At 42.3% G+C, this 23,781-nt stretch overlaps 1 protein-coding gene across 1 annotated transcript in view; it reads left to right on the top strand.

The window, feature by feature from the left end:
- Positions 1 to 23,781, top strand: part of Dscam (DS cell adhesion molecule) — a 556,660-nt gene that overhangs the window by 348,871 nt on the left and 184,008 nt on the right. Inside the window, exon 11 of the mRNA XM_075961310.1 lies at positions 13,242 to 13,415. Coding sequence (XP_075817425.1) covers positions 13,242 to 13,415 — 174 coding nt within the window. The remainder of the gene's footprint in view (positions 1 to 13,241; positions 13,416 to 23,781) is intronic.

The raw sequence follows: 23,781 nt of genomic DNA, 5'->3' as shown, positions 1-23,781 counted from the left end.
TAATTGCAACACTGTTTGGTCAATGGCTCAAGCATATTCCTGGCTAACTCTTATATCTTAAATTAACTCATTTCTATTAATCTGTGTATCACCACAAGGCTGTAGCCCACCGATAAGTTTCTGGCAGGGGTCTTTCTCCTTCGGCAGCTACATGGTGTCTCCTTCACTCTGCCTAATCAATCAATCTCTCTCTCTCTCTCTCTCTCTCCCCCTCCCTCCCTCCCTCCCTCCCTCCCCCTCCCTCCCTCCCTCCCTCCCCCCCTCCCTCCCCCTCCCTCCCTCCCTCCCTCCCTCTCTCTCTCTCTCTCTCTCTGTGTGTGTGTGTGTGTGTGTGTGTGTGTGTGTATCTGTTCAGATTTCCGGCCTGGCTTTACTCTGCTAAGCCATTGGGTGAAACAGTTTTATTCATTATCCAATAAAAGCAGCACATATAGAGAATGACATCAGGAGGGCCATTCAAGCTCTTCTGTCTGGCTTTTCACCACAAAACACCATTCACCTTGTAGGAGTTGATGACTCATACCCTGTCATGGAAGAAAATGCTGTTGCCTTGTTTTCCTTTGGAAAACCAAACAGTCAATGTGAAAGAAGTGAAGATGTTCACAGTGTGCCCCTGGTGCTATTCGTGTGGGATCACCTTTCCTATAGACGTTGTATGCCCATTTAAGGTGGACTCAAGTCACTTTTTATTTCTAGACCTTTTGTAAATTTTTTTGTTATAAGTATTTATTCTTTTCATGCTCTTTAACCCTCTTCTCCAGACTCTCCAATTCCATCATCAGACATCATCCCTTGTCACTTTTCTCAGTAATGTGTTGTTCTCGTTTTAATTTGATATTTTCCAGTTTGTTATTTTCTCTAACACAACTCTGCTCCTTGCCTTTCACAATACTATTTTGCTCTCTGCTTTCTTCATACAGTTTAAATGGCTGACAGTTTGCTATAGACACGTGACTACCTAGTATGTATGTAACTCACATATATTTTTCTGGTGAAATTTCCTCAGCTGGATAATTTTTTTCTTTCTCCCATTTTTTTCCTATAGTACCATTCTTAGACCTTGGAATCTGTAAGAAGACTCAAAGAAAGTTTATGTGACTAGAGAGAACGCGCTTTATATCAGCACATGGTCCCTCAATTAAAGCTGCCAGTTTAGTCAAAAAAACCCCTTTTTATCCATCAAGTTGTTTTTGTCTGGGACCCTCCTTTCCCTACCTATTCTCTTCTTTCCCCTTCCGTGTGACTTCCAGCTCTTACAGCCATTCACCCAAGGTCCTAGTCTCTCCAATCCCAGATTTCCCTAGAAAAATACAGAGAATCTATCCCTATTTGGTGGTAGAAGTTTTGATTTCACTGTGTTTTCCTTCTACCTTGGACAAACTGTTAAAGATTGAGCACTTATAAACTCATGAAGTGTGGCCTTCCTAAGTCCTGACCGTACCATACACCCCATCAGCAGAAACTTGTCCTCATGAGCAGGAGCTCCCCCTAGGCCACAGACTCCTTATAGGATTACCGCAGACTTGTCTTCTGTTAAGATATTCATAAGAATAAAACCAGACTTGCAGCACAGTCAGCGAGTTGTCACCACACAAAATTCTAGACTAGAAACAAATATAGGCTCCACACACTTTGTCAAAATGCCCAAGTCACCCACTCTCTCAGGAGTCTCCTTGGATAAGGGGCTAGTCCCAGGCTCTCTCCTTTGGTCTTGCCAAACCCTGTTGTTCAATGCCAAGTTTATATTCCTTGGGACCTTCCAGAAATGTGAAGACTGTACCTTCGAGTATGATGAACACAGAGAAGAGGACAGGCCTGATTACCCTGAGCAGGTTTGCTGTAGGACATGGTCTCTTCTATCCCCAAATTCAGATCTTGGTGAATTACTGGGATCACTCCTTCCTTGCTGGACAAGAGACAGATTGTTTAATGTTACAGACAAATTCATCTCCCTCCAAGGGAGAAATGATCAAATACAAGCATAGCCTTCAATGAAGAGTCCCTGTGGGGGGTGAGGAGAGAGGAGAAAGCTTAATTTTAAGATAACTCTGAGGGAAATTGTTCCATATGACTCAGATAGGAATGGCCATTAGCTTCCTGATCCTCCATGGTCCCTTTCCATGTCTGTACCTGTGCCTGTCACCTTGCAGGTAGGTCCTCCTGTTTCCACCATCAGCCAAGAGCGTCTGTCCTATTAACTGTCCTATTCTCTTCAGGGCTGTTCACACCCTGAACTTGACCTCCAGCCCCATAAACTTTGCTTTGATATGGCTTTTTCAAATCCCCACTCTAGAACCCGTGTCTTTGAACTTGCATTATTTCCAAGTCTTGTCTTAGCCAGCTCTTTGGGACCAATCAACCTAGTTCTGTTCTTGTTGTCTTCCTAGTGAAGATAGCCAGAATCAAGATTCTCGCAGAAGCCTGGCTAGGAAGGCCACCACCAACCAGAATTCCACCTGCCCATCTTCCTGCCCTTGTATTGTTACCCAGGGATCCCCCTGTACCGGCTCCTGCTCTGTGTTGTCCTGAATTGTCTCATGGGTAGACCTCTTCTGTGCTGCTGTTTTTCTAGAACACAACAGCTTAGTGCAGACATTAAAAACCAGTGTCCCTGTTCCCTGCTTAAGCATGATTATGCCACATGAATCCTAAGATATCCCAGCAAGGTATCTCAAGGCTCTGACCAGGAGATGGTGACATCTCCCTATCCCCCAAGTTAGAAAACTAACCTGAAAACTCAGTAATAATTCTAAGCATACAACAAAGGCAGCCATGTTTGTTTCCCAAGTAAGGGAGTCCTGAGCCTGGGAAAGCAATGAGTTCTTCGAAAGGAGCTAAAAACATAACAAGTAAGGGGTGCTTGATGCATTTATCTCGTTCCATTGATACTAGAAAAAACCTTGGCAGACACAAAAGCCTTCTCCTTCCTTTGAGCTGTCATGAGTCAGAAAACAGAGGAATTGTCAACAGTTGCCCAACCTAGTGAGGTTCCCAGCTCAACAGGGTTCCAGACATTCTTCGCCTCCTTTCTCCTCCTATTTCTACAGATTTTCTTTTATTTCTTTCTCCAGGAACTCTCTAGCAGTCTTCTTGTGGGTAGAGGCAGCCGTATCAAATACAATATTTGGAGAGCCTTTCTATAGGGGTGTTGTCTGAGTTACGGTTTCTATTGCCTATTGCTATAATAAAACATTGTGACCAGAACAACTTGGGGAGAAAAGGGGGTTTTATTGTTTATTTTTTTATTTTTTTGGGGGGGTGTTGGTTTATGTGCTTTGTCTTACACTTCTATATTGCTGTTCATCATCAAAAGAAATCAGGGTAGGAACTCAAACAGGGCAGGACCATGGAGGCAGAAAGTGATGAAGGGATGCTGCTTACTGGCCTGTTTCACCTGCTTTCTTGTAGAACCCAGGACCACCTGTCTGGAGATCACACCACCCATCGTGGGCTGCACCCTCCTCCATTAATCACTAATTAAGAAAATGACTTATAGACTTGCCTACAGCCCAGTCTTATGGAGGAATCTTTTAAATTGAGGTTCCCTCCTTTCAGGTGACTTTAGCTCGTATCAGGTTGACATAAAACTTTCCAGCACAGGTGTGGTACAAATCATGGCCAACAGACCTGGATGCAGGACTTCTTAGCATCCCGCTGCAGAGGTGGCATCTGCTATATCTAGCCACCTCTGTAGTAGGAGCTGTGGGCTGTGTTCCAGGCACCGGCCACCTGCATGGCTGGCTTTACACTCGAAATAACAACACACAAATTGTATTCTTTTAAACACTGCCTGGCCCATTAGTTTCAGACTCTTATTGGCTAATTCTCACATCTTGCTTTAACACATATATAATAATCTGTGTAGCACCATAAGGTGGTGGCTTACCGGGAAGGATCTTAACCTGCATCCATCTTGGAGAGGAGAGCTATAGCGTCTGTGTCGCTGCCTTCTTCCTCCTAGCATTCTGTTCGGTCTACTCCACCTATCTAAATTCTGCCCTATCAGGCCAAGCAGTTTTCTTTATTAATTAACCAATGAAAGCAACAGATAGATAGAAGACACTCCCATATCACACCTCCACGTCCTGCAGTGCCACAGGCCACATCAGCAAATGCAATGTAATTGCCCCACAGTTTAATTTTGTGCTAATTGAATGCAGAGCCAATGTTGAGCCTCTGGGATAAGAATCCTTCCCATTAGATGCCCAATTCCAAACAGGGCATTAGAGTGCCAAACTCACACCCTACCTTCCTACTAAGCCAGAGAAAACTCAGAGAAGGCTCCAGGGAAGCTTCATTATCTTAAGTGGATAGGTTTCTTCGCAGGGAAAAAAATGGAATTAAGGGGAAGTGGCTGAACTATCCTCTGAGCATAATTTCAAATTTGAATAGAAAACTGCTTAGATACTGTTGCAGTTGGTAGGTGGTGCAGTGCTAAGGAAGAGTTAAATATAGGAGTTTGAGAGCACAGCATCTCAGGAAAGAGGCATGGGAGAAAGAAAGCAGCTGTCCTATGGTTACTTGAGAAATGGGTACCTTGAGAAGCTGCTCACATCCGTATCTGCAGCTGCGCTTTACAGACAATCCTCAAAGGCACGAATAATCTCACCTTCGGCATTTGCCTGCATCCCTGTGCACCCTATGAAGGAGAATGGCCTGTGGAGAATGGTGGTTTCTCCTCCCTTGCTCCTTCTCTCTCATTCTGAATGCCCCTCACTCCTAAGGTAGAAACCAGGCCCATGGCAGCGAAGGTCTCAGATTGTTTTCTGTTGCTGTAATAAACACCATGACCAAAAGCAGGTTGGGGAGAAAGGATGCTTTTTCATCTTATTTTTCCATACCATAGTCTATCACTGAGGGCTACTCCCAAAGCCTACCAACTATTTTCAAGGAAAGGAAACTTCTCTTTGAAGTAAAAGCCGCTCACTCTTCAAGAAAACATCCCGTCTCCACAAGGATGAAAGGAACGAACGCTGATCCTTGGAGGGGAGAAAAATAGCATGCAGCCTTCCCCTGGGATATGGTCAAGAGAACAAAGAGACTTTCCCCCCATTGTACTGTGCTTCAATCCATCTCATTCGTCCCACCACCCTGATAGGCAGCTATGAGCATGTTCTTTGAACAATTTATTCTGAATTGAATATAATTGTAGGTATTTACATCCATATTTTTGTAAGCTCATTTTCTTTGGTCATAAATAATCTTCTATGTAAATATTTCTCATCTTCTGTATAAAGATGCAAAAAGAATCAGCTGTTTGTCTACAGGCCCCATTGGCTAGGTCAGAGGGAAGTGGGACCTGGGTCTTTCTGACACCCAGACAAGTGATCTTTCTATGATCAGCAAAACTTAAAAGGGAAAGAGGAAACAGGTACCTGGTTTGCCACCTGCTTCCTGTGCTGTTCTCCTAAGTGTTACTTATTCCTGCAACCTCAGCACACAGTGAGGCATAGCTTCCCAGTACACACAAAGAGACATGGCTTTCCAGTACACACAGGGAGACATGACTTCCCAGTACACACAGAGAGACATGGCTTCCCAGTACACACAGGGAGACATGACTTCCCAGTACACACAGAGAGGCATGGCTTCCCAGTACAGACAGTGAGACATGGCTTCCCAGTACACACACTGAGACCTGGCTTCACAGTATATTGGTAAGGTTACCTGGGTGTTAACATCACTGGGAATCCAGTCTGGGGCTTACAAAATGCTCTAACATTTCATTTCTTGTGATGACGTTTAGAACTGTCCCTACTTGACACCAGCTAGTCACAGAAAATTGACAGCTCTTTATTACCAACTGGCTACTTATAGTCTATCGCCTGGCTGCTGCCCAAGGTGCTTACCTTGTGCTGAGACAATTACCAATTTGCAGATTTCATGCACTGATTTACGTTTTACTCTGTGGAGTGATGATGACCCTAAAGGAGAGGACTGAGAATTCGATGAGCCACACTGAAGTCTGCTTCCTCATGTCTGATGAGTGCTAGCCCTTGTGTCTGTGGTCCTCTCGATGGGCAGACTGGCTAGTAGCAAGCTCTTGCTTCATGTATGCAACAGACGTGCCCAGAGCTGCACACGCTGTAACCCTTCAACTTGACTCATCGTTTTCCCGATGAAGCAAAGATTCAATGTTATTCAAATGCACTTAGACTTTATTTCCATCTTCATTAGATCCTTTAAATAATGCACAGACTCATATACATCCAGATAGGAATTAATAGGTCACCCTCTCCCTCTGTCTATCTTGTAATTCCCCAGTATAAATTCCATAATTCAAAGTATTTTTCTAGAGAGAAAATTCTTTGAGGAAATCATGAAGTATGTGTTATTGATCTGGGTGATCTTCTCTCTTGAAGACCAGAATTTCACTAGATTTTCAGAATCTTTAAAACAAAGTTTTATGTAGTTTGTAAATTCCATAGCTCCTTGAGTTCTCAATGTTCAGCCTGGTGTGTGTGTGTGTACTCATGCGTGTGTGCCTGCACATGCGTGCGCGCGCGCGCACACACACACACACACACACACACACACACACATACACATGTGCGAGCTTGAGAAATTCTCTCCTCAGCTGAGTTTCTACCTTGTGTGCATTATATGGGATCTAGCTCTCAGTTTCACGAGAATTGAAGGGAAACCCAGTAGGGGCCCTTTAACAGATGGTCAGACCATGAAGCGAAGACCAGTAAGATGGTTCAGTGGGAGAGAGTTATGGTGCCAATCCTGATGGCCCAAGTCTGATCTCTGGGATCCACACAATGAAGAAAGAGAACTCCATTAATTTCCCTTCGACTGCTACACCCAGGCACATGTAGATCCATATGCATACACAAACAAAAACTGGACCACGTTGAAGAACTTGAATAAAAATAAAGGATTTTCCCTTCATTAAAAAAAATTATACTTTTATTAGTCTTTAAATTTTTCATATATGGATACTATGTATTTTATCTTATCTACTCCCACTAACTCTCTCCAATTCTCCTCATTCCAGCAACCCCTCCACCTTCCAATGTGGCACCTGCTTTTTATTTATTTATTAAAGATTTCTGTCTCTTCCCCGCCACCGCCTCCCATTTCCCTTCCCCTCCCCCAATTAAGTCCCCCCAGCCCGAAAAGCAATCAGGGTTCCCTGTCCTGTGGGAAGTCCAAGGAACCCCCACCTCCATCCAGGTCTAGTAAGTTGAGCATCCAAACTGCCTAGGCTCCCACAAAGCCAGTGGCACCTGCTTTTTAAAGAACTATTATTAATAGGTCCCGAGTCTGGTGCTGACCTTGTGTAAGTGGGCGTGAAGCCTTTCAATGAAGATGTCCAACCTACTAGCAAACACAACCACAATGAAAAATGACTCCCCCCCCTCCCCCAGCAACCATTAACTGATAGTCGGTTGAGGGTGAACCTTGAGAGCTGCTTCCTGCTCTGTGCTGGACTTTTCAGCAGGATTGATTCTGTGCAGGCCTGTATAGGTGTCCACAGATGTAGTGTGTGCATCAGGCTTGCCCTACCCAGAAGACCTTGGTTCATAACTCCCTTCCCCTGCTTCCAGCTCCATGTCCTTTCCATTGTCTCATTGTTTGTTTGTTTGGACAGCATTACTCTATGTAGTCCTAGCTGTCCTGAAGCTAGATGTGTAGACCAGGCTGGCCACTGGCCTCAAACTCATAGAGATATGCCTGCATCTATCTCCCAAATACTGGGATTAAAGGCATGCATGGCTCATTCTTTTATTTTTAAGTTTCAGTAAAATTTTACAAAGGAGCATATTCTCCATAAGTTATCTTATAGCTTATAAAACCAAATCCTTTAAAATACAACCTACTTTTAAGGGAGAAAAGTTCCATTTCCATGAATGAAAGAGAAGCTGACAATATTCACCATCAAAGTCTCATTAAAATAACAAGAATCAAAAACAAATTTTGGTAAATAAGAATATGACATTTTCCTTAAATCTGAAGTACTTTGGAATATTAAGAAGGCAAAAATATAACAGGAAATGAACAAAAATATGAAGGAATTGTTAGCAAATACTAGGTAAAATTTCTGAATAATATATAAAAAACATAATCAAAATTATTTATGAGCAAAGATTAAAAATATGCCTGTTAAAATAAGATAGTGTCACATTAAGAAAGATTAAAAATTTTAATACTGCACATGTATAAAATAAAGCTGCAGTCAACACTGGTAGAAATAAAAGTAGAACATTCTTTAGTGAGCAATTTAATAATGTATATTCACACTTAAGTGAATACTCCTTTTGATCATAATGTCACTCCGAAGGTTAGCTATGCAGATGGCTTTATCGCTCCACTTCTGTGTTGATGGGTAAAGTAGATAGATTCGTTCATTGCATTGACCTTAAGTCAAGGCCAAATAGTCACAGAATGAGTAAATAATAATAGCAAAATTAAAATGTTGATAGCACAATGTTATACACTTACGATGTGTGGTCCCATACTTCAGGAGCACCAGTCATCACTCCATCCCATGAAGGAAGACTTATCACTAGCGCCCTTGAAGTGGGTAACTAAAATCTCTATATGAGTTTCATCTCCCCATGGGTGTGGGTCAGGAATACAGACATAGCTAACTTCCCTGGGTTAGGCTAACAGCACCATTGAGTGCCAGCTGAGGATGCAGTCACATCAAGGGTTTTCATGCTCCCTCATGTCTTGATTGGCAGGATTTAGCTTGTCACAGACTCTCAATGCCTCCTACAGGAGCCCTGTCATAAGGCAGCTAATGGCATGGCAGGCTTGCAGCATGATAATTTCCATCCTAGAAGACGGAAATGGGAGGGAGGACAAAAGAGGATAGGAGTGAGCTAGAAGTCAACATCTGTGTGTAATAGCTACTTGCCAGGTGTTAGTCACTGTAAACAGACTGTACTTATGTTTCTCAACTACCCAGACCCGAATAATCGCACAGAAACTATATTAATTACAACACTGTTTGGCCAATAGCTTAGGCATATTCCTTGCTAACTCTTACATCTTACATCTATTCATCTGTGTATTACCACGAGGCTATGGCCTACCAGCAAGGTTCTGCTGTTCTTCTCCTTTGGTAGCTACATGGTGTCTCCTTGACTCCACCTAATCAATCTCTCTCTCTCTCTCTCTCTCTCTCTCTCTCTCTCTCTCTCTCTCTCTCCATCTATCTCTCTGTTCAGATTTCCTGCCTTGCTTTACTCTGCTAAGCCATTGGCAAAACAGCCTTATACATCAACCAATAAAAGCAACACATATACAGAGGGACACGCCACATCAAGCCATACCACAGCTCCCCTCTAATTGAATCATAAATTCTTTTTGCGTAAAATCAGGGATAAATTCATTTTATGTGTCTAAAAAATAAAGGATGTCATCTCTCCAGATGGTGGGATTATAATCATTTACAGAAAATGGGAATATTTCATTTATTTTTTACTAAATTACTATGAAGCACCAATCAACGAGTGCTTGTGTTTAAAACCACAGTAGGTAAATTATAAGATAGCTTTCATTAATTAGTGAAATGTGATCATTTCTTAAGGAATTTTATCTGTTTAACTGAAGTTGCTAAATGTAATATCACTAAGTTGTTCACTACTTTACTTTTGGCTTTTTAAAAATGTAGTCACAGATTATTTTATTATAATTGGCTATGGTTTCTATCTATTCTATTGTCTTCTTGATCAACTCTCTATTGTCCCTTCCAAAGACTAGCTTTTGGCTGTGTTGATTTTTCTCTGGTGTTTTTCTGTTTTATCTCATTAGTTCCAGCTTTCTTCCTTGTGATTTTCTTCCTTCTCATTTGTGTGTGTGTATTTGATCGTTTTGTAGTATCTTCCTAAGCGAAATGCTTGATTTCTGTCCTTTTTCCTCATCTAGTGTTAATACAAGCATTCAATGCTTTGTACGACCACAAAGGTACTGCTTTAACTCACATACCACACATTTTAAAGGTACCGCTTTAACTCACATACCACACATTTTAATATATTTTCTTTTTATTTTACCCAGTTCAAAATACTTACTAATGTTTCTAGTGCATTCATCTTTGACTCATGAGCTGTTAAGATGTGCATTGTTGCTGGGTGGTGGTGGTGGTCCATACCTTAATTCCTACATTTATGAGGTAGAGGCAGGTAGATCTCTGACTTCAAGCTACCCTAGCCTACAGAGTGAGTTATATGACAGTCAGGCCTACATAAAGTGACCTGTTTGTAAAAAAATAAAATAAAAAAATAAAGAGAGGAGAGAGAGAGAGAGAGAGAGAGAGAGAGAGAGAGAGAGAGGGAGGGAGGGAGGGAGGGAGGGAGGGAGGGAGAGAGAGAGAGAGAGAGAGAGAGAGAGAGAGAGAGAGAGAGAACAGACAGAAGGAAAGAAAAAAGATATGCATTGCTAGTTTTCAAATACTTGTCCAGATATATTTCTTACACTGACATCAATTTTAATTTTGCTGCAGAGATAAAGAATTTACTATTATTTTCATCTTATACCCTTTATTGAAATTTATTTCACAGCTCGCAGTACTGTTTCTTCTCATGACTGAGTTCCCTCAAGTTGCTCTGCCACAAGATCAAAGCCTCACTTAACAGATTTTTTTTCTCCCACTCAGGAGGCTCAGCATCTGAGGTTAGGTGCCAACAAGCAAGCCAGATTCTGCTGAGGGCTTTTTCCTGTGCCTCACACTACTAACTTTCTTACTCTGTCCCCATAGTAAACTAGAACATTCTTCAGGGGCACTCTTAAAAGGGCACTGATCCCATTGATAAGGGCTACATCCTCTTGAACTACACATTTCCCAAAATGCCCCCTGAAAATACCTCTTATTAGGCTTTCAACGTGTATTTAACAGTGTTTGAGTACTCTGTCTCTTGGTGCTCAGGAACACTGTCTCTCGGTGCTTGGGAACACTGTCTTGGTGCTCGGGAACCCTGTCTCTTGGTGCTCAGGAATGCTGTCTCTTGGTGCTCAGGCACTGTAGTAATAGGAGTGGCGGGGCTGCATTCCCAGCACCCGGCCGCCTGGCTGGCTTATGCCCCGAAATAATTGCGCGGACACTGTATTCTTTTAATCACTGCTTGGCCCATTTCTATCTAGCCTCTTCTAGGCTAACTCTCACACCTGGACTAGCCCATTTCTAATATTCTATGTAGCACAGCTAGGTGCGCTTACCGGGAAGATTCTAGCCTATGTCCATCCTGGGTCGGAGCTTCATCGCGTGTGTCTGCCCAGGAGCCGGGAGCATGGCGTCTCTGCTCCAGAGAGCAGAGCTGTCCGTCTGAGCTCATTTCCTCTTCCTCCCAGCATTCTGTTCTGTTTACTCCACCCACCTATGTTCTAAGCTATGAGCCCAAGCAATTTGTTTATTACTTAACCAATGAAATCAACAGATTGATATATGACACTCCCACATCAAGGCACTGTCTCTTCCAGCAATTGCTCCAGACAAAGTTGCCACTTACCTGTCCTGATATTGCTGAGTGTGGAGCTCTATAAATGCTCATCAAATCAAATCAGTTTTCTGATTTGAAAATTATTTTTATATCCATTTCTTTCTCTCTTCTAAGACAATAATTACTCAGAATGTGCAAGTTTTTGAGAGTCTTGAATGAGTTCTTGTATTTCCCCTCCTTTGTTCCTTTTGTTGTACAATGAATAAATTCTGCTGACCTAGTCATTTCCTCTTGTGTCCACTCTGCTAATAAGCTTCATGAATATAATTTGCACACATAATAGTTGCAGTTACTTTTCTATTGCTTTGTCTCTTTTTAATAGTTTTAATATTTCATCTGAATCTCTCCCATCTGTTTATGTAAATTAGCAAGCTATTATTAAGCCTCTGCCCAGTGGTTTCCTCTGCTTCTGATAAGAGTTCTGTTTTTCCTATGCCTCTTTTGCTTTGCTTTATTGAAGGGTGAGTCACATAGCTTTCTACTAGCTTCTGGTCTACAAGGGAGACTGAAGTAGGTCACAGCTTTTCCCAGTCCTTCCCTTCCACCCTGTTTTATACCTATGACCCCTTCACTCAGTAAGCTTCCTCTAGGAAAATCAACTCTTATGCCAAATCTCCACCCAGTCCCCAAACTCACAGGGTAGAGAAGAGAGGCAAGGAGGAGGTCTGAATGACCTGGGCCACATCTTCCCCACACACCCCAGTCAGTGTGATAAGTCACCCCAAGCCACTGTTTTCTTAGACATCCGTCAGAATCTTCTCCCTCTCCTGTATTATTCCTAAGATCCTTTTTTCCCTAAATAGTTTCATCCAGACCTTTCCCTTGAGTTTAGCATCTGCACCTACAGACACTCCTGGGCAACAGGGTTTTAACACTTTCTTCATTCAGTAACCTGACTCACATACCCCAACAACGTCAGAGTCCTAGGTGTTGATGATGCATTGTGGCTCTCCATTGTAACAGGCCAACCAAGGAGTGCCGGTGTGCTCTTTGTGGCCTCCAGCCCGTGCAGCAAGGTAGGGCTGTGAATGCCATGTCCCCAGAGGGCCATTCTCCTGTCTACATTCACATTCAATCCTGAGAACACAGGACTTTTGTTCACAAGATGAGCAATGTCTACTCTGGGGTTGCTCTAACTATGATTTCTTTGAATAATTATCAGCTGCTTAACGCTCATCAAATTTGGCATTTTATGGGGAAAATGTGTGTAAGCACTTCTACTTTTTAATCTCATTCTCTTAAAAAACTCATTTTAAGTAAATGTGGTTTTCTCTAAAGAAGGGTTTTAATATTGCAGGGAAGAAGGTGTGACTGGGCATATCCCAGGACTGCCGTGTGAGGTGTGTTAGGTGTTTGTGTATCAAAAAGAACTTTTTCTTGCTGCTAATGTGTTTGTTCTCATTGTGCACCCCTTTCTTGTGTCACTGCTGTGACCAAATACAAGCAGCCAGGTAAAGAAGTGAGGGTGATTTTTGCTCGCTATCTGATAGGATATGATCTACCGTAGGGTGGACGCCGAGGAGTTCATGGCAGTGGGGCGTGTGTCTGACACTCCTTATATCTCAGCAGACTGGGAAACTGACAAGAAGCAATGCTGCCACTCAGCTGGCCTCCCTCTTTGCATTCAGTATAGGGTCCTAGTTCCTAGGACTACCCTCCCCACACAGTGTCCTTCCCTTCTCCGCTTCACAGACACACCCAGAGGGAAGTCTTCCGTGACATCTTAGGTTGCCAGTGAAGATTAATTATTACTCCTTGGCATCATGGTTCTTTTTTATGATTCTCTCCCAGGTGCTGGGGTCCCCCAGTTCCAGCCAATTGCTCTGAATGGCAGAATCCAGGTCCTGAGTAATGGCTCACTCTTGATCAAGCACGTTGTGGAAGAAGACAGTGGCTACTACCTCTGCAAGGTCAGCAACGATGTGGGCGCGGACGTCAGCAAGTCCATGTACCTCACAGTGAAAAGTAAGGAGGAAGAATGCTTTGTTTTCCCTACGTAGGTCTTTGGGGGCTGCGCTTTTCAGTTGTTTCATGCGTACTTGTCTCGGAGCAAAACCAAGCAGGTTTCTCTGTAGCTGATACTTCTAGTTTTCAGCACTGGAAATACTTTCGAAAAGAATGGAACATGACAGCAAATTATCAGCAGTCATCTGGGGCTCCCCACATCCTGGGTGTAGGCGAGCATTCTTCTGAGGAGCTGGTTCCCAGGTCACTGACCTCAGGCTCTGGTACCCACGATTTTATGCACTGATCCCACTGTCAAGGAGTTCAGTGCATGGCCTTGCAGATATTCTTATGAGAGCCTGTTTCGTGTGTTTCACTGAAAACTAGCTCAGCTATAGGTTTCCTTTATAAAGTAGTTATTGGTAAAGGTGCTTGCTGCCAAGCTTGACCATCTGAGTTCAATCCCTAGAACCCATATAACAGAAGGAGAGGATCAAAGAACAACTCCTGCACGTTGCCCTCTGACTTCCACATGCAAGCTGTGGTACATGTACTCCCCTGACCTCTCATGCCCCTCCCCCGCCCTGCTCTCCCTCCACCCCATCCCCAAGTAAAATAAACAAGTGTAAAAAGGGAAAAAAATAGATAGCCACTGGATCCCTCATGCCCAACAACAGAGCTCCAGCATGAATGGAGCATGGGTGCTACCTTATGGTTTGTGCTGTGGGTGGGAGAGGGCTCTTCACTGTGAAGTCTTCTCTACACTTGGGTCACTGAACACTCAAAGAACACAGAGTGGACTATTTCTCGCTGAGTAATGCTCATTAACAAAAGCTTGTGTAGCTATGTATAGTTTTCTGATTAGTTTCCTATTAGATAAGCTTTTTAGTTTCTTTTTTTTTGTGTTTGTTTTGTTTTTTGTTTGTATGTTTTTTTAAATTTTGTTTTTACAAGACAGGGTATCTCTGTAGCTTTGGAACCTGTCCTGGAACTAGCTCTTGTAGACCACGATGGCCTCAAACTCATAGAGATTCGACTGCCTCTACCTCTCAGAGTGCTGGAGATAAAAGCATGTGCCCACCACCTCCTGCCTTGATAAGCTTTTTGTGGCTAGTTGGCTTTGGTTTCCTCCTGACAACAAGGATTTGTCCAGACTTTTCCTGCTTTAAAGTGGTGTTGCTATTGATACATAAGAAACCACATCTGTTTAGGAGGACTTGATTTTTAGGGTGTGTGGATGTAATTTAAAGACTTTGTTATATGGGTCAGTACCTATCCTATTCACTAAGGATTTACTTTAGTCCATTATTCTACCAGAAAAAAATGGGAATTCCAAGCTATTTGTTGAACGTTAGAGTAGAGAAGCATACCACAATTCTGAAACGAGGTTGTTTCGCAAAATAGTTTATCCCTATCTACTGCATAATCTTTGAAATTCCTCATTCTGTGTTCTGTGGGAATTGTGTGGGGAAAAAAAACTAAAAACAAACTGTAAAATCAGCATATTTTAAAATAGTAAAATCTTCTAAAATCTGAGTCCTTGAAATACTCAGGTAAAGTAAGCCATGTTGACGCCGGTTAGTCTTTGTACAGTGAAAATAATATATTTGATACTTACTTTGTTCATTTGTAAAATCATTTTTCAATTCTACCAAAAATCTGTTAAGACCTAACAACACAAGGTCTTATGGGGTACCTGAAATCACTTGGTCATGGATTTTACCCTTGTGGATGAAAATGCCTGTGCTTTTGAAGGAAGAGAGACACGGAAGATGATAGAGTGACTGACATGTATGAGATATTGAGTAGCATGTGCCATGTTCATGGCAGATAGCAGAAGACAGAACGTCAGCTTCATAAAAGATCTTCAAGAATGGGGAAAATGTAAAACATAGAAATTACAGATTCCCACCCCATCGCCATCTCCTCCTTCCACACCTGTGTGGTAGGTGATACTAGCACAGGTCACAGGCCAATCAATCAGAAAGAGTCCTTAGAGTACACAGACAGAGGGTATCTGTGTACAACTCTGGAGGATCAAAGATTTCAGTGGTCAAAGGAGAGCAGAATTCAGGGTCACAGGCCAGGGCACACCTCCCACTTTTGCTATGGGATCAGTGATTTATTTTGCATCATCTGGTACCCAAAGTTCATGCGTTAAAATCTAACACCATCCCCACTATGATGGCATTAGAAGACAAGGCTTTGTAAAGTGAGAAAGCATGAGTTCAGCTCCTCAAAGTGGGTTGGCTGCCCATAAGCCAGAAGACAGCCCTCTCTGGAATCCATCCCAATCAGCTCTTCACCTTAAACTGCAGCCAGTGAGAAATAATTGTCTCTTGTTAATTCTCCTAGTTTATTACACATGGAAGCTGGGGCTGGCTAAGGTGTTGTAGAGTTCTAGAATTTAATCCTGCCACATTGGATTTTGTGAGCATCTAAAGGACAAGATTTTGAGGCTGGGGGTAGGAGGGTCATTGCTGAAAGGAAGGGAAGGGGAAAGCTGCACAGTGTTCACAGACTGGAGCAAGAGGTATATCCACGCAATTTACATGGGGGAGGGAGGAGGCAAAAGTTGGTGGTGGGCATTCTGGGACATGTTTCTTAGAACCAGCCAAGTCTTGTGGTCTCTGAAACCATATAATTAGTGTGTTATAAAACAAACATAATCATGGGCTATGGAGATAAAGAAAACATAAGGACCCTCTAGAAACAGGAGCTTTCAGGAAAATCATTCTGGAGAAGAAAGCATAAGTGGCCTAGCACAGGAAAAAGGAGTGGGAGCAAGAACCTCCAGCTCCAGAGACCGTTTACATGGTGTCCATGACATGACCAACCATCAGCCCTGGGTAACACCTCCAGCTTCAGAGACCGTTTATATGGTGTCCATGACATGACCAACTCTCAGCCCTGGGTAACACCTCCAGACTCTGGCCAGCCTCTTCTACCCTTGAGGAAGAATCCAAGTTTCCAGAGACTTCCAAATGGAAGAAGAATAACTATAAAGGAAATTGCATGGCTGCAAATTAAGCTTCTAGTGTATTCCCCTTTCTATTGCTCAGTTTTATTTCCATTATTTTAATTAATGTATGCTCATCATACAAAGTGATGGGCTTCATTATGACAGTTCATTCAAGTAGAGCATGTGCCGTAACCGTATTCCATATCTGTTACCCTCTCCTACCCTCCTGTCCACTAATTTCCTTCCTCTTCTCAAATAGTCCAAGTAGTCCCCTTTAGCTTGCAAATGTGTGTGTGTGTGTGTGTGTGTGTGTGTGTGTGTGTGTGTGTATCCCATATATGAGAGAAAATATGTGATTTTGGGTTATTTTTTGTTCTGTTTTAATTCATTTAACGTGATCTGCAGTTCTATCTATCTCCCTGTGCTTTCTTGCTTACACATAAAACTCGACTTTTTTATGTGCGTAGATTAGATGTATGTTACATGTCTCTATCCATCCAGATCTTGATGGACCTTTAGGTTGGTTCTATAACTGGTGTATAGTGAATACTGCTGCAACAAAGGTGAGTAGGTGTCCCCATGGTATGCTAATTTAGATTCCTTTGGGCACATCCCCAAGAGAAGGGTAGCTGGATCATTCAAGCATACTGTTCCTAGCTTTGGAAGAACCTCCCCACTGATTTCCATAGTGGTCGCACTAATTTACATCCCCAGCAGCCTTGCATGAAGACTCCTTCCCCACAACTCCTCACCAGCTCTCATTGTCATTGGTTTTCTTGGGGCAAACTCTTCTGTCTAGGGTAACGCAAGATCAGTCTCAGCATAGTTTTCACCGGTATTTTCCTTGATGGTTAGAGGAATAATCTTCATGCATTTGTTGGCGGTTTTTAACTTGTTTTAACTTGAGTTCTTTATATATTCTAGTTAATCGGTCTTAATGTATAGGGGCTGCATTTTTTTTCTACATGGGAGAGCTTGCTGCTTCCTCAGGCTGTGTGAAGGGCTAGAAGTGGCTGTTCAGATGGAAGCTCAGGGTTCCCAGAATGCAACAGCACTGGAGCTAAGCTTCAAACATATTTGCAAAACATAGGCCTGTTATCGAGGACTATTAGGGTTACAGCAAGAAACTGGGGGTAAGCACTGACTAGCCTTCTGTTCACTTTGCTTACTGGACACAGAGACTGGAGTCAGGAAAGAGGGCATTATTAGTGACTAACATCCACCACAGCCCTCTTTTGTTTGGGAGCACAAGATGCCTGGCAGATAGCAGGCAGACCATAGGGAACTGTCAGGGAAAGCCATCAATAGGATGAAAGATGGATCTGTGCGAAGCCGTCCAACTCAGCTGGCGTTCCTGCTTCTGAGTCTACACTGTCATCTCAGTACTAATTTATCTTGTAGCGAAAATCCTCTCAGGAAAAGAAATCAAACACTAGAGGAGCGGCAAAGACAGGAACGGCAGGGCTCTGCCTCTGATCAAGCCTGGGCTTGGGGCCACAACTACCTCTAACCCCCATGGGTAGCTGATGCAAAAATCAAGCCAGACACCCAGACTACGCCTCTTCAGCAATACCAGGGCCTGTTTGGAGTCTCAGGAACAGGGTGATTTTTTTAGAAAAATAATTCTCCAAACAGAAGTCACTCCTAATGTTTCCTGCAGGTGCCAAAATTGCACCTGCCCCCTCCAGAGTTCTGCCACTGGCTGTATCTCTCGAGGAACATGATTGCAGTGGCTCACACTGAGCAATCAGCTCTTCCTTTGTCTGCCTCTCTGCTTCAATCCTTTCTGATCCCCTCATGCAGCATAAAAGAACATCGCTTATCAAACAGGGGTAGGAACATCCCTGGAGAGGCAGTTACTCTTGGGATCTGATGAAGTCTGTAGCCCCAGAGCAACCCACAGGGCACAGTACAGCCTGACCCGCCACCCGCCTCCCTCATGCTCAGCCTGGGCACAACTCCGTGATGCCAGGGTGTATGCCAATCTCCTGTGTTTTCTGTCACTGTAACAGGAAACTGCCCACAAGCAACTTTTGGGAGAGGAAAGGGTTTGTTTGGCTTATACATCCCAATCATCGGGAGAACTCAGAGCAGGAATTGAGCAGGAACAGAGACAGGAGCCATGGAGGAATGCTGCTTGCTCTCCATGACTTGCTCAGTTTGCTTTCTTTATGCAAGTCAGAGCCATCTTTCTAGAAAAGGCACTGCCCACAGTGGGCTAGGCCTTCTCACATTAGTCAACAATGAAGAAAATGTCCCACAGACTTCCTACAAGTCAGCCTGTAGAAATGGAGGCATTTTTTTTTCAGTTTGTTTTTATTGAGCTCTACATTTTCGCTGCTCCCCTCTCTGCCTCTCCCTTCCCCCTTCAAACCTACCCTAAGGTCCCCATGCTCCTAATTTCCTCAGGAGATCTTGTCTTTTTCTACTTCCCATTTACATTGCATCCATGTATGTCTCTATTAGGGTCTTCTTTGTTGTCTGGGTTCTCTGGGATTATGAATTGTAGGCTACTTTTTTGTTTGTTTTATGTCTAAAAGTCACTTATGAGTGAGTACATATATTTGTCTTTCTGGGTCTGGATTACCTCGCTCAATATGATGTTGTCTAGATCCATCCATTTGCCTGCAAATTTAAAGATGTCATTATTTTTTCTGCTGTGTAGTACTCCATTGTGTAAATAAACCACATTTTACTTAATCCATTCTTTGGTCAAGAGACATTTAGGTTGTTTCCAGGTTCTGGCTATGAAAAACAAAGCTGCTATGAACATAGTTGAGCATATGCCCTTGGGGTACGATTGAACACCCTTTGGGTTTATACTCAAAAGTGGTATTACTGGGTCTTGAGGAAGGTTGTTTCCTAATTTTCTGAGAAATTCCCACACTGACATCCAAAGCATCTGGATGAGTTTGCACTCCCACCAGCAATACAGCAGTGTTCCCTTCACCCCACAACCTCTCCAGCATAAGTTGTCATCAGTGTTTTTATCTTGGCCATTCTGACAGGTGTAAAATAGAATCTCAGAGTTGTTTTGATTTGCATTTCTCAGATGACTAACGATGATGAGCATTTCCTTAAGTGTCTTTCAGCCATTTTAGATCCTCTGTTGAGAGTTCTCTGTTTAGGTCTGTACCCCATTTTTAGTGGATTATTTGTTTTTGTGAATACCAGTTTCTTGGGTTCTTTGTATATTTTCGAGGTACATGTTGTTGATATCCAATTATTCCAGCACCATTTGTTGAATATGCTTTCTTTTTGCCATTGTATTTTTTTGCTTCTTTGTCAAAATTCATGTGTTTGTAGGTGTGTGGATTGATATCTGGGTCTTTGATTCAGTTCCATTGGCCCTCCTGTCTGTTTTTATGCCAATACCAGGCTGTTTTCCACTTTAGTACTGTAGCTCTGTAGTAGAGTTTGAAGTCAGGGATTGTGACGCCTCCAGAAGTTTCTTTATTGTACAAGATTGTTTTGGCTGTCCTGGGTTTTCTGGTTTTCCATATGAAGTTGATTGAGTATTGTTCTTTCTAAAGTTTTGAAGAATTTTACTGAGATTTTGATGGGCATTGCATTGAATCTATAGATTTCTTTGGTATGATTGCCGTTTTCACTATGTTAATTCTACCTACACAAGAGCATGGAAGATCTTTCTTTTTTCTGGTGTCTTTTTCAATTTCTTTCTTTGAAGATCTGAAGTTCTTGAGATACAGGTCTTCTACTTGTTTAGTTAGAGTTACTCCAAGATATTTTATGTTATTTGTGGCAATTGTGAAGGGTGAAAGGATGATGTTTCTCTGATTTTTTTTCTTAGCCCATTTATCATCTGTGTAAAGAAGGGCTACTGATTTTTTCGAGTTAACTTTGTATCCTGCTACATTACTGAAGGTGTTGTGAGTTATAGAAGTTCCTTGGTAGAATTTTTGGGGTCCCTTATGTACACTATCATATCATCAGCAAATAGTGAGAGTTTGACTTCTTCTTTTCCAATTTGTATCCCCTTGATCTCCTTTTGTTGTTTTATTGCTCTAGCTAGGACCTCAAGAACTATATTGAATAGATATGGAGAGACTGGACAACCTTGTCTTGTTCCTGATTTCAGTGGGATTGTTTTGAGATTCTCTCCATTTAGTTTGATGTTGGCTGTTGGCTTGCTGTACATTGCTTTTATTATGTTTAGGTATGTTCCTTATATCCCTGCTCTCTCCAAGACCTTTATCATCATGAAGGGATGTTGTATTTTGTTGAAGAATTTTTCAGCATCTAATGAGATGACCATATGGTTTAATCTTCCAGTTTATTGATATGGTGGATTACATTGATAGATTTTCATATGAAGAACTATCCCTGCATCTCTGGGATGAAGCTGACTTGATCATTGCGAATGATTTTTTTGGATGTGTTCTTGGATTCAGTTTGCCAGTATTTGATTATTTTTGCATCAGTGTTCATGAATGAGATTGATCTGTAACTGTCTTTCTTAGTAATGCCGTTGTGTGGTTTGGGTATCAGGGTGATTCTAGCCCCATAAAAAGTTTGGCAATGTTCCTTCTGTTTATATTGTGTGAAACTATTTGAGGAGTATTGGTAATAGTTCTTCTTTGAAATTCTTGTAGAATTCTGCACTGAAACCATCTGGTCCTGGGTGTTTATTGGTTGGAAGACTTTTAATGACTGTTTCTATTTCTTTAGCAGTTATAGGTCTATTTAATTTACTTTTATGGTCTTTATTTTATTTTGGTGAGTGATATTTATCCAGAAAATTGTCCATTTCCTTTAGGTTTTCCAATTTTATAGAGTACAGGTATTTGAAATATGACCTAATGATTCTCTATATTTCCTCCGTGTCTGTTGTTATGTCCTCTTTTTCATTTCTGATTTTGTTAATTTGGATATTCTCTCTCTGCCTTTTGGTTAGCTTGGATAAAGGTTTGCCTATTTTGTTGATTTTCTTTAAGAACCAACTCTTTGTCTGATTCATTGCATTGTTTCCTTTGTTTCTATTTTGTTGACTTCAGCTCTAAAATTGATTATTTTCTGGCCTCTAGTGCTCCTGGATGAGTTTGCTTCTTTTTGTTCTAGAGTTTTCAGGTGTTCTATTAACTCACTAGTGTGGGATTTTTTCCAGCTTCTTTATATAGGCATTTAATGCTATGAGTTTTCCTCTTAACACTGCTTTCATTGTGTCCCATAAATTTGGGTATGTTGTGTATTCATTGTCATTGAATTTTAGGAAATCTTTTATTTCATCCTTGACCCATTGATGATTCAAGTGAGCGTTGTTTAATTTCCATGAGTTTGTGGGCTTTCTGAAATTAGTGTTGCTGTTGAACTATAACTTTAAGCCATGGTGATCTAATAAGATACATGGGGTTATTTCATATTTTTGTATCTGTTGATTTTTGCTTTGTTACCTAGTATGTGGTCAATTTTTGAAAAGGTTCCTTGAGTTGCTTAGAAGAAGGTATATCCTTTTATGTTTGGATGGAATGTTCTATAGCTGTCTGTTAAGTGCATTTAATTCATAATGTGTTAATTCTCTTATTTCTTTATTAATTTTCTGTCTGACAGACCTGTCCAATAGATGAGAGTATGGGTTGGAGTTTTCCTTCTAATACTTTGTGTAGGGCTGGGTTTGTGGCTAGGTATTGGTTAAATCTGGTTCTGTCATGGAATATCTTATTTTGCCTGTCTATGGTAATTGAAAGTTTTGCTGGGAATAGTACTCTGTGCTGGCATCTGTGGTCTCTTAATGGCTGCATAATGCTTAACCAGGACTTTCTGGCTTTCATTGTTTCAATTGAGAAGTCGAGTGTAATTCTGATAGGTCTGCCTTTATATGTTACTTGGGCTTTTTCCTTTGCAGCTCTTAATTTTCTTTCTTTATTCTGTATGTTTAGTGTTTTGATTATTATGTGGTGAGGGGATTTTTTTTATCCAATCTGTTTGCTATTCTGTAAGCTTCTTGTATGTTCATATGCACATCTTTCTTTAGGTTGGGAATTTTTTTTCTATAATTTTGTTGAATATAGTTTCTGTGATTTTGAGTTGGACTTCTTCTATCCTTATTATTCTTAGGTTTGGTCTTTTCATGGTATCCCAGATTTACTGAATATTTTGTGTTAAGCTTTTGTTAGATTATATGTTTTCTTTAACTAATGAGTCTATTTCCTCTCTTGTCTCTTTAGCACTTGAGATTCTCTCTTCCATCTCTTGTATTTTACTGTTTATGCATGCATTTGTGGTTTTTGATCGCTTTTTTAATAATTTCTGTTTCTATAGTTCCCTCAGATTGTGTTCTTTATTGTCTCTATTTCAGTATTCAAGTCTTGAATCATTTCTTTCACCTGTTTGATTGCTTTTTCTTGTTTTTTGCTAAGGAATTTGTCGTCTTCCAATTCATTCCTAGTCCCACAGAGGTCTCTGGCTTGGGCCTGCTCCCTCAGAGGTGGATCCCTTGTACCTGTTCCTGTGGAGGTCATTTTCTCAGGCCTGCTCTGGCTGAGGTTGCTGGCCCAGGACTGTTCCCACATATGTCCCTGCCTTAGACCTACTCCCACAAAGGTCCTTGGTTTGGGCCCAGTCCCACCAAGGTCTCTAGCTCAGGTCTGCTCTCTTGGAGGTTCCCGACTCATGACTGGTCCTGAAGAGGACTCTGGTTTGGGCCTGTTCCCTTGGTGGTCACTCCTTTGTACCTGATCCTTTGGAGGTCGCTGCCTCTGACCTGCTCAGGCAAAGTTGCTGGCTCAAATCTGCTTCTGTAGAGGTCACTTCCTTGAGCCTGCTCCAACAGAAGTTGCTGCCTCAGAACTGTTTCCACAGATGTCCCTTGGCTTGGGCCCCATACTCCAGAGGTCTCTGACTCAGGCCTGTTCCCTTGACTGTCTCTCCCTTGTACAGGTGCTCCTGTGGAGGTGTTGCCTTGGGCCAGAGGAATTTTCCTAATTGAGGTCACCTCTTCTTCCTGTTAGTAGCCCTGGGAGCCCTGTGTGCATGCCCTGGGAGCCCTGTGTGCATTCCCAGGGAGCACATGAGCTGTGTGAGTCCTGTGAGGAGCCCTGGGAGCCCTGCTGTGAGCCCTGTTGTGAGCCCTGGGAGCACATGAGCCCTGTGAACCCTGTGGGCACGCCAGAGCATGCCTGAAAAGGTGAAATTGGAGAACTCCCTCCTGTGATTCATTCAGAGTTGAACACAGACTCAGACCACAACTCTCTCCTCTCCCTTGAGGACACCCAGGTCTGACCTCTGCAGAGACAATCTGGAATGCTTGTGTTAGGACACATCCAAAGTCAGCATCCCCAGAGCACATTGGCTGATGAGATTTTATAATGCAGGGCAAGTCATGGTGGGGTGTCCGAGGCCATCAGGGCAGGAACCGGCCATCTGTTCTTTGTAATTCAGACAAGGCTAAGCAGAGTGGCCGAGACA

The sequence above is a fragment of the Microtus pennsylvanicus genome, chromosome 1 (genome assembly GCF_037038515.1).
Source record: "Microtus pennsylvanicus isolate mMicPen1 chromosome 1, mMicPen1.hap1, whole genome shotgun sequence".
NCBI classification, from domain to species: Eukaryota; Metazoa; Chordata; class Mammalia; order Rodentia; family Cricetidae; genus Microtus; species Microtus pennsylvanicus.
The sequence above is the reverse complement of the archived record's forward strand: the minus strand, read 5'-3'. Positions and strand labels throughout refer to the sequence as shown.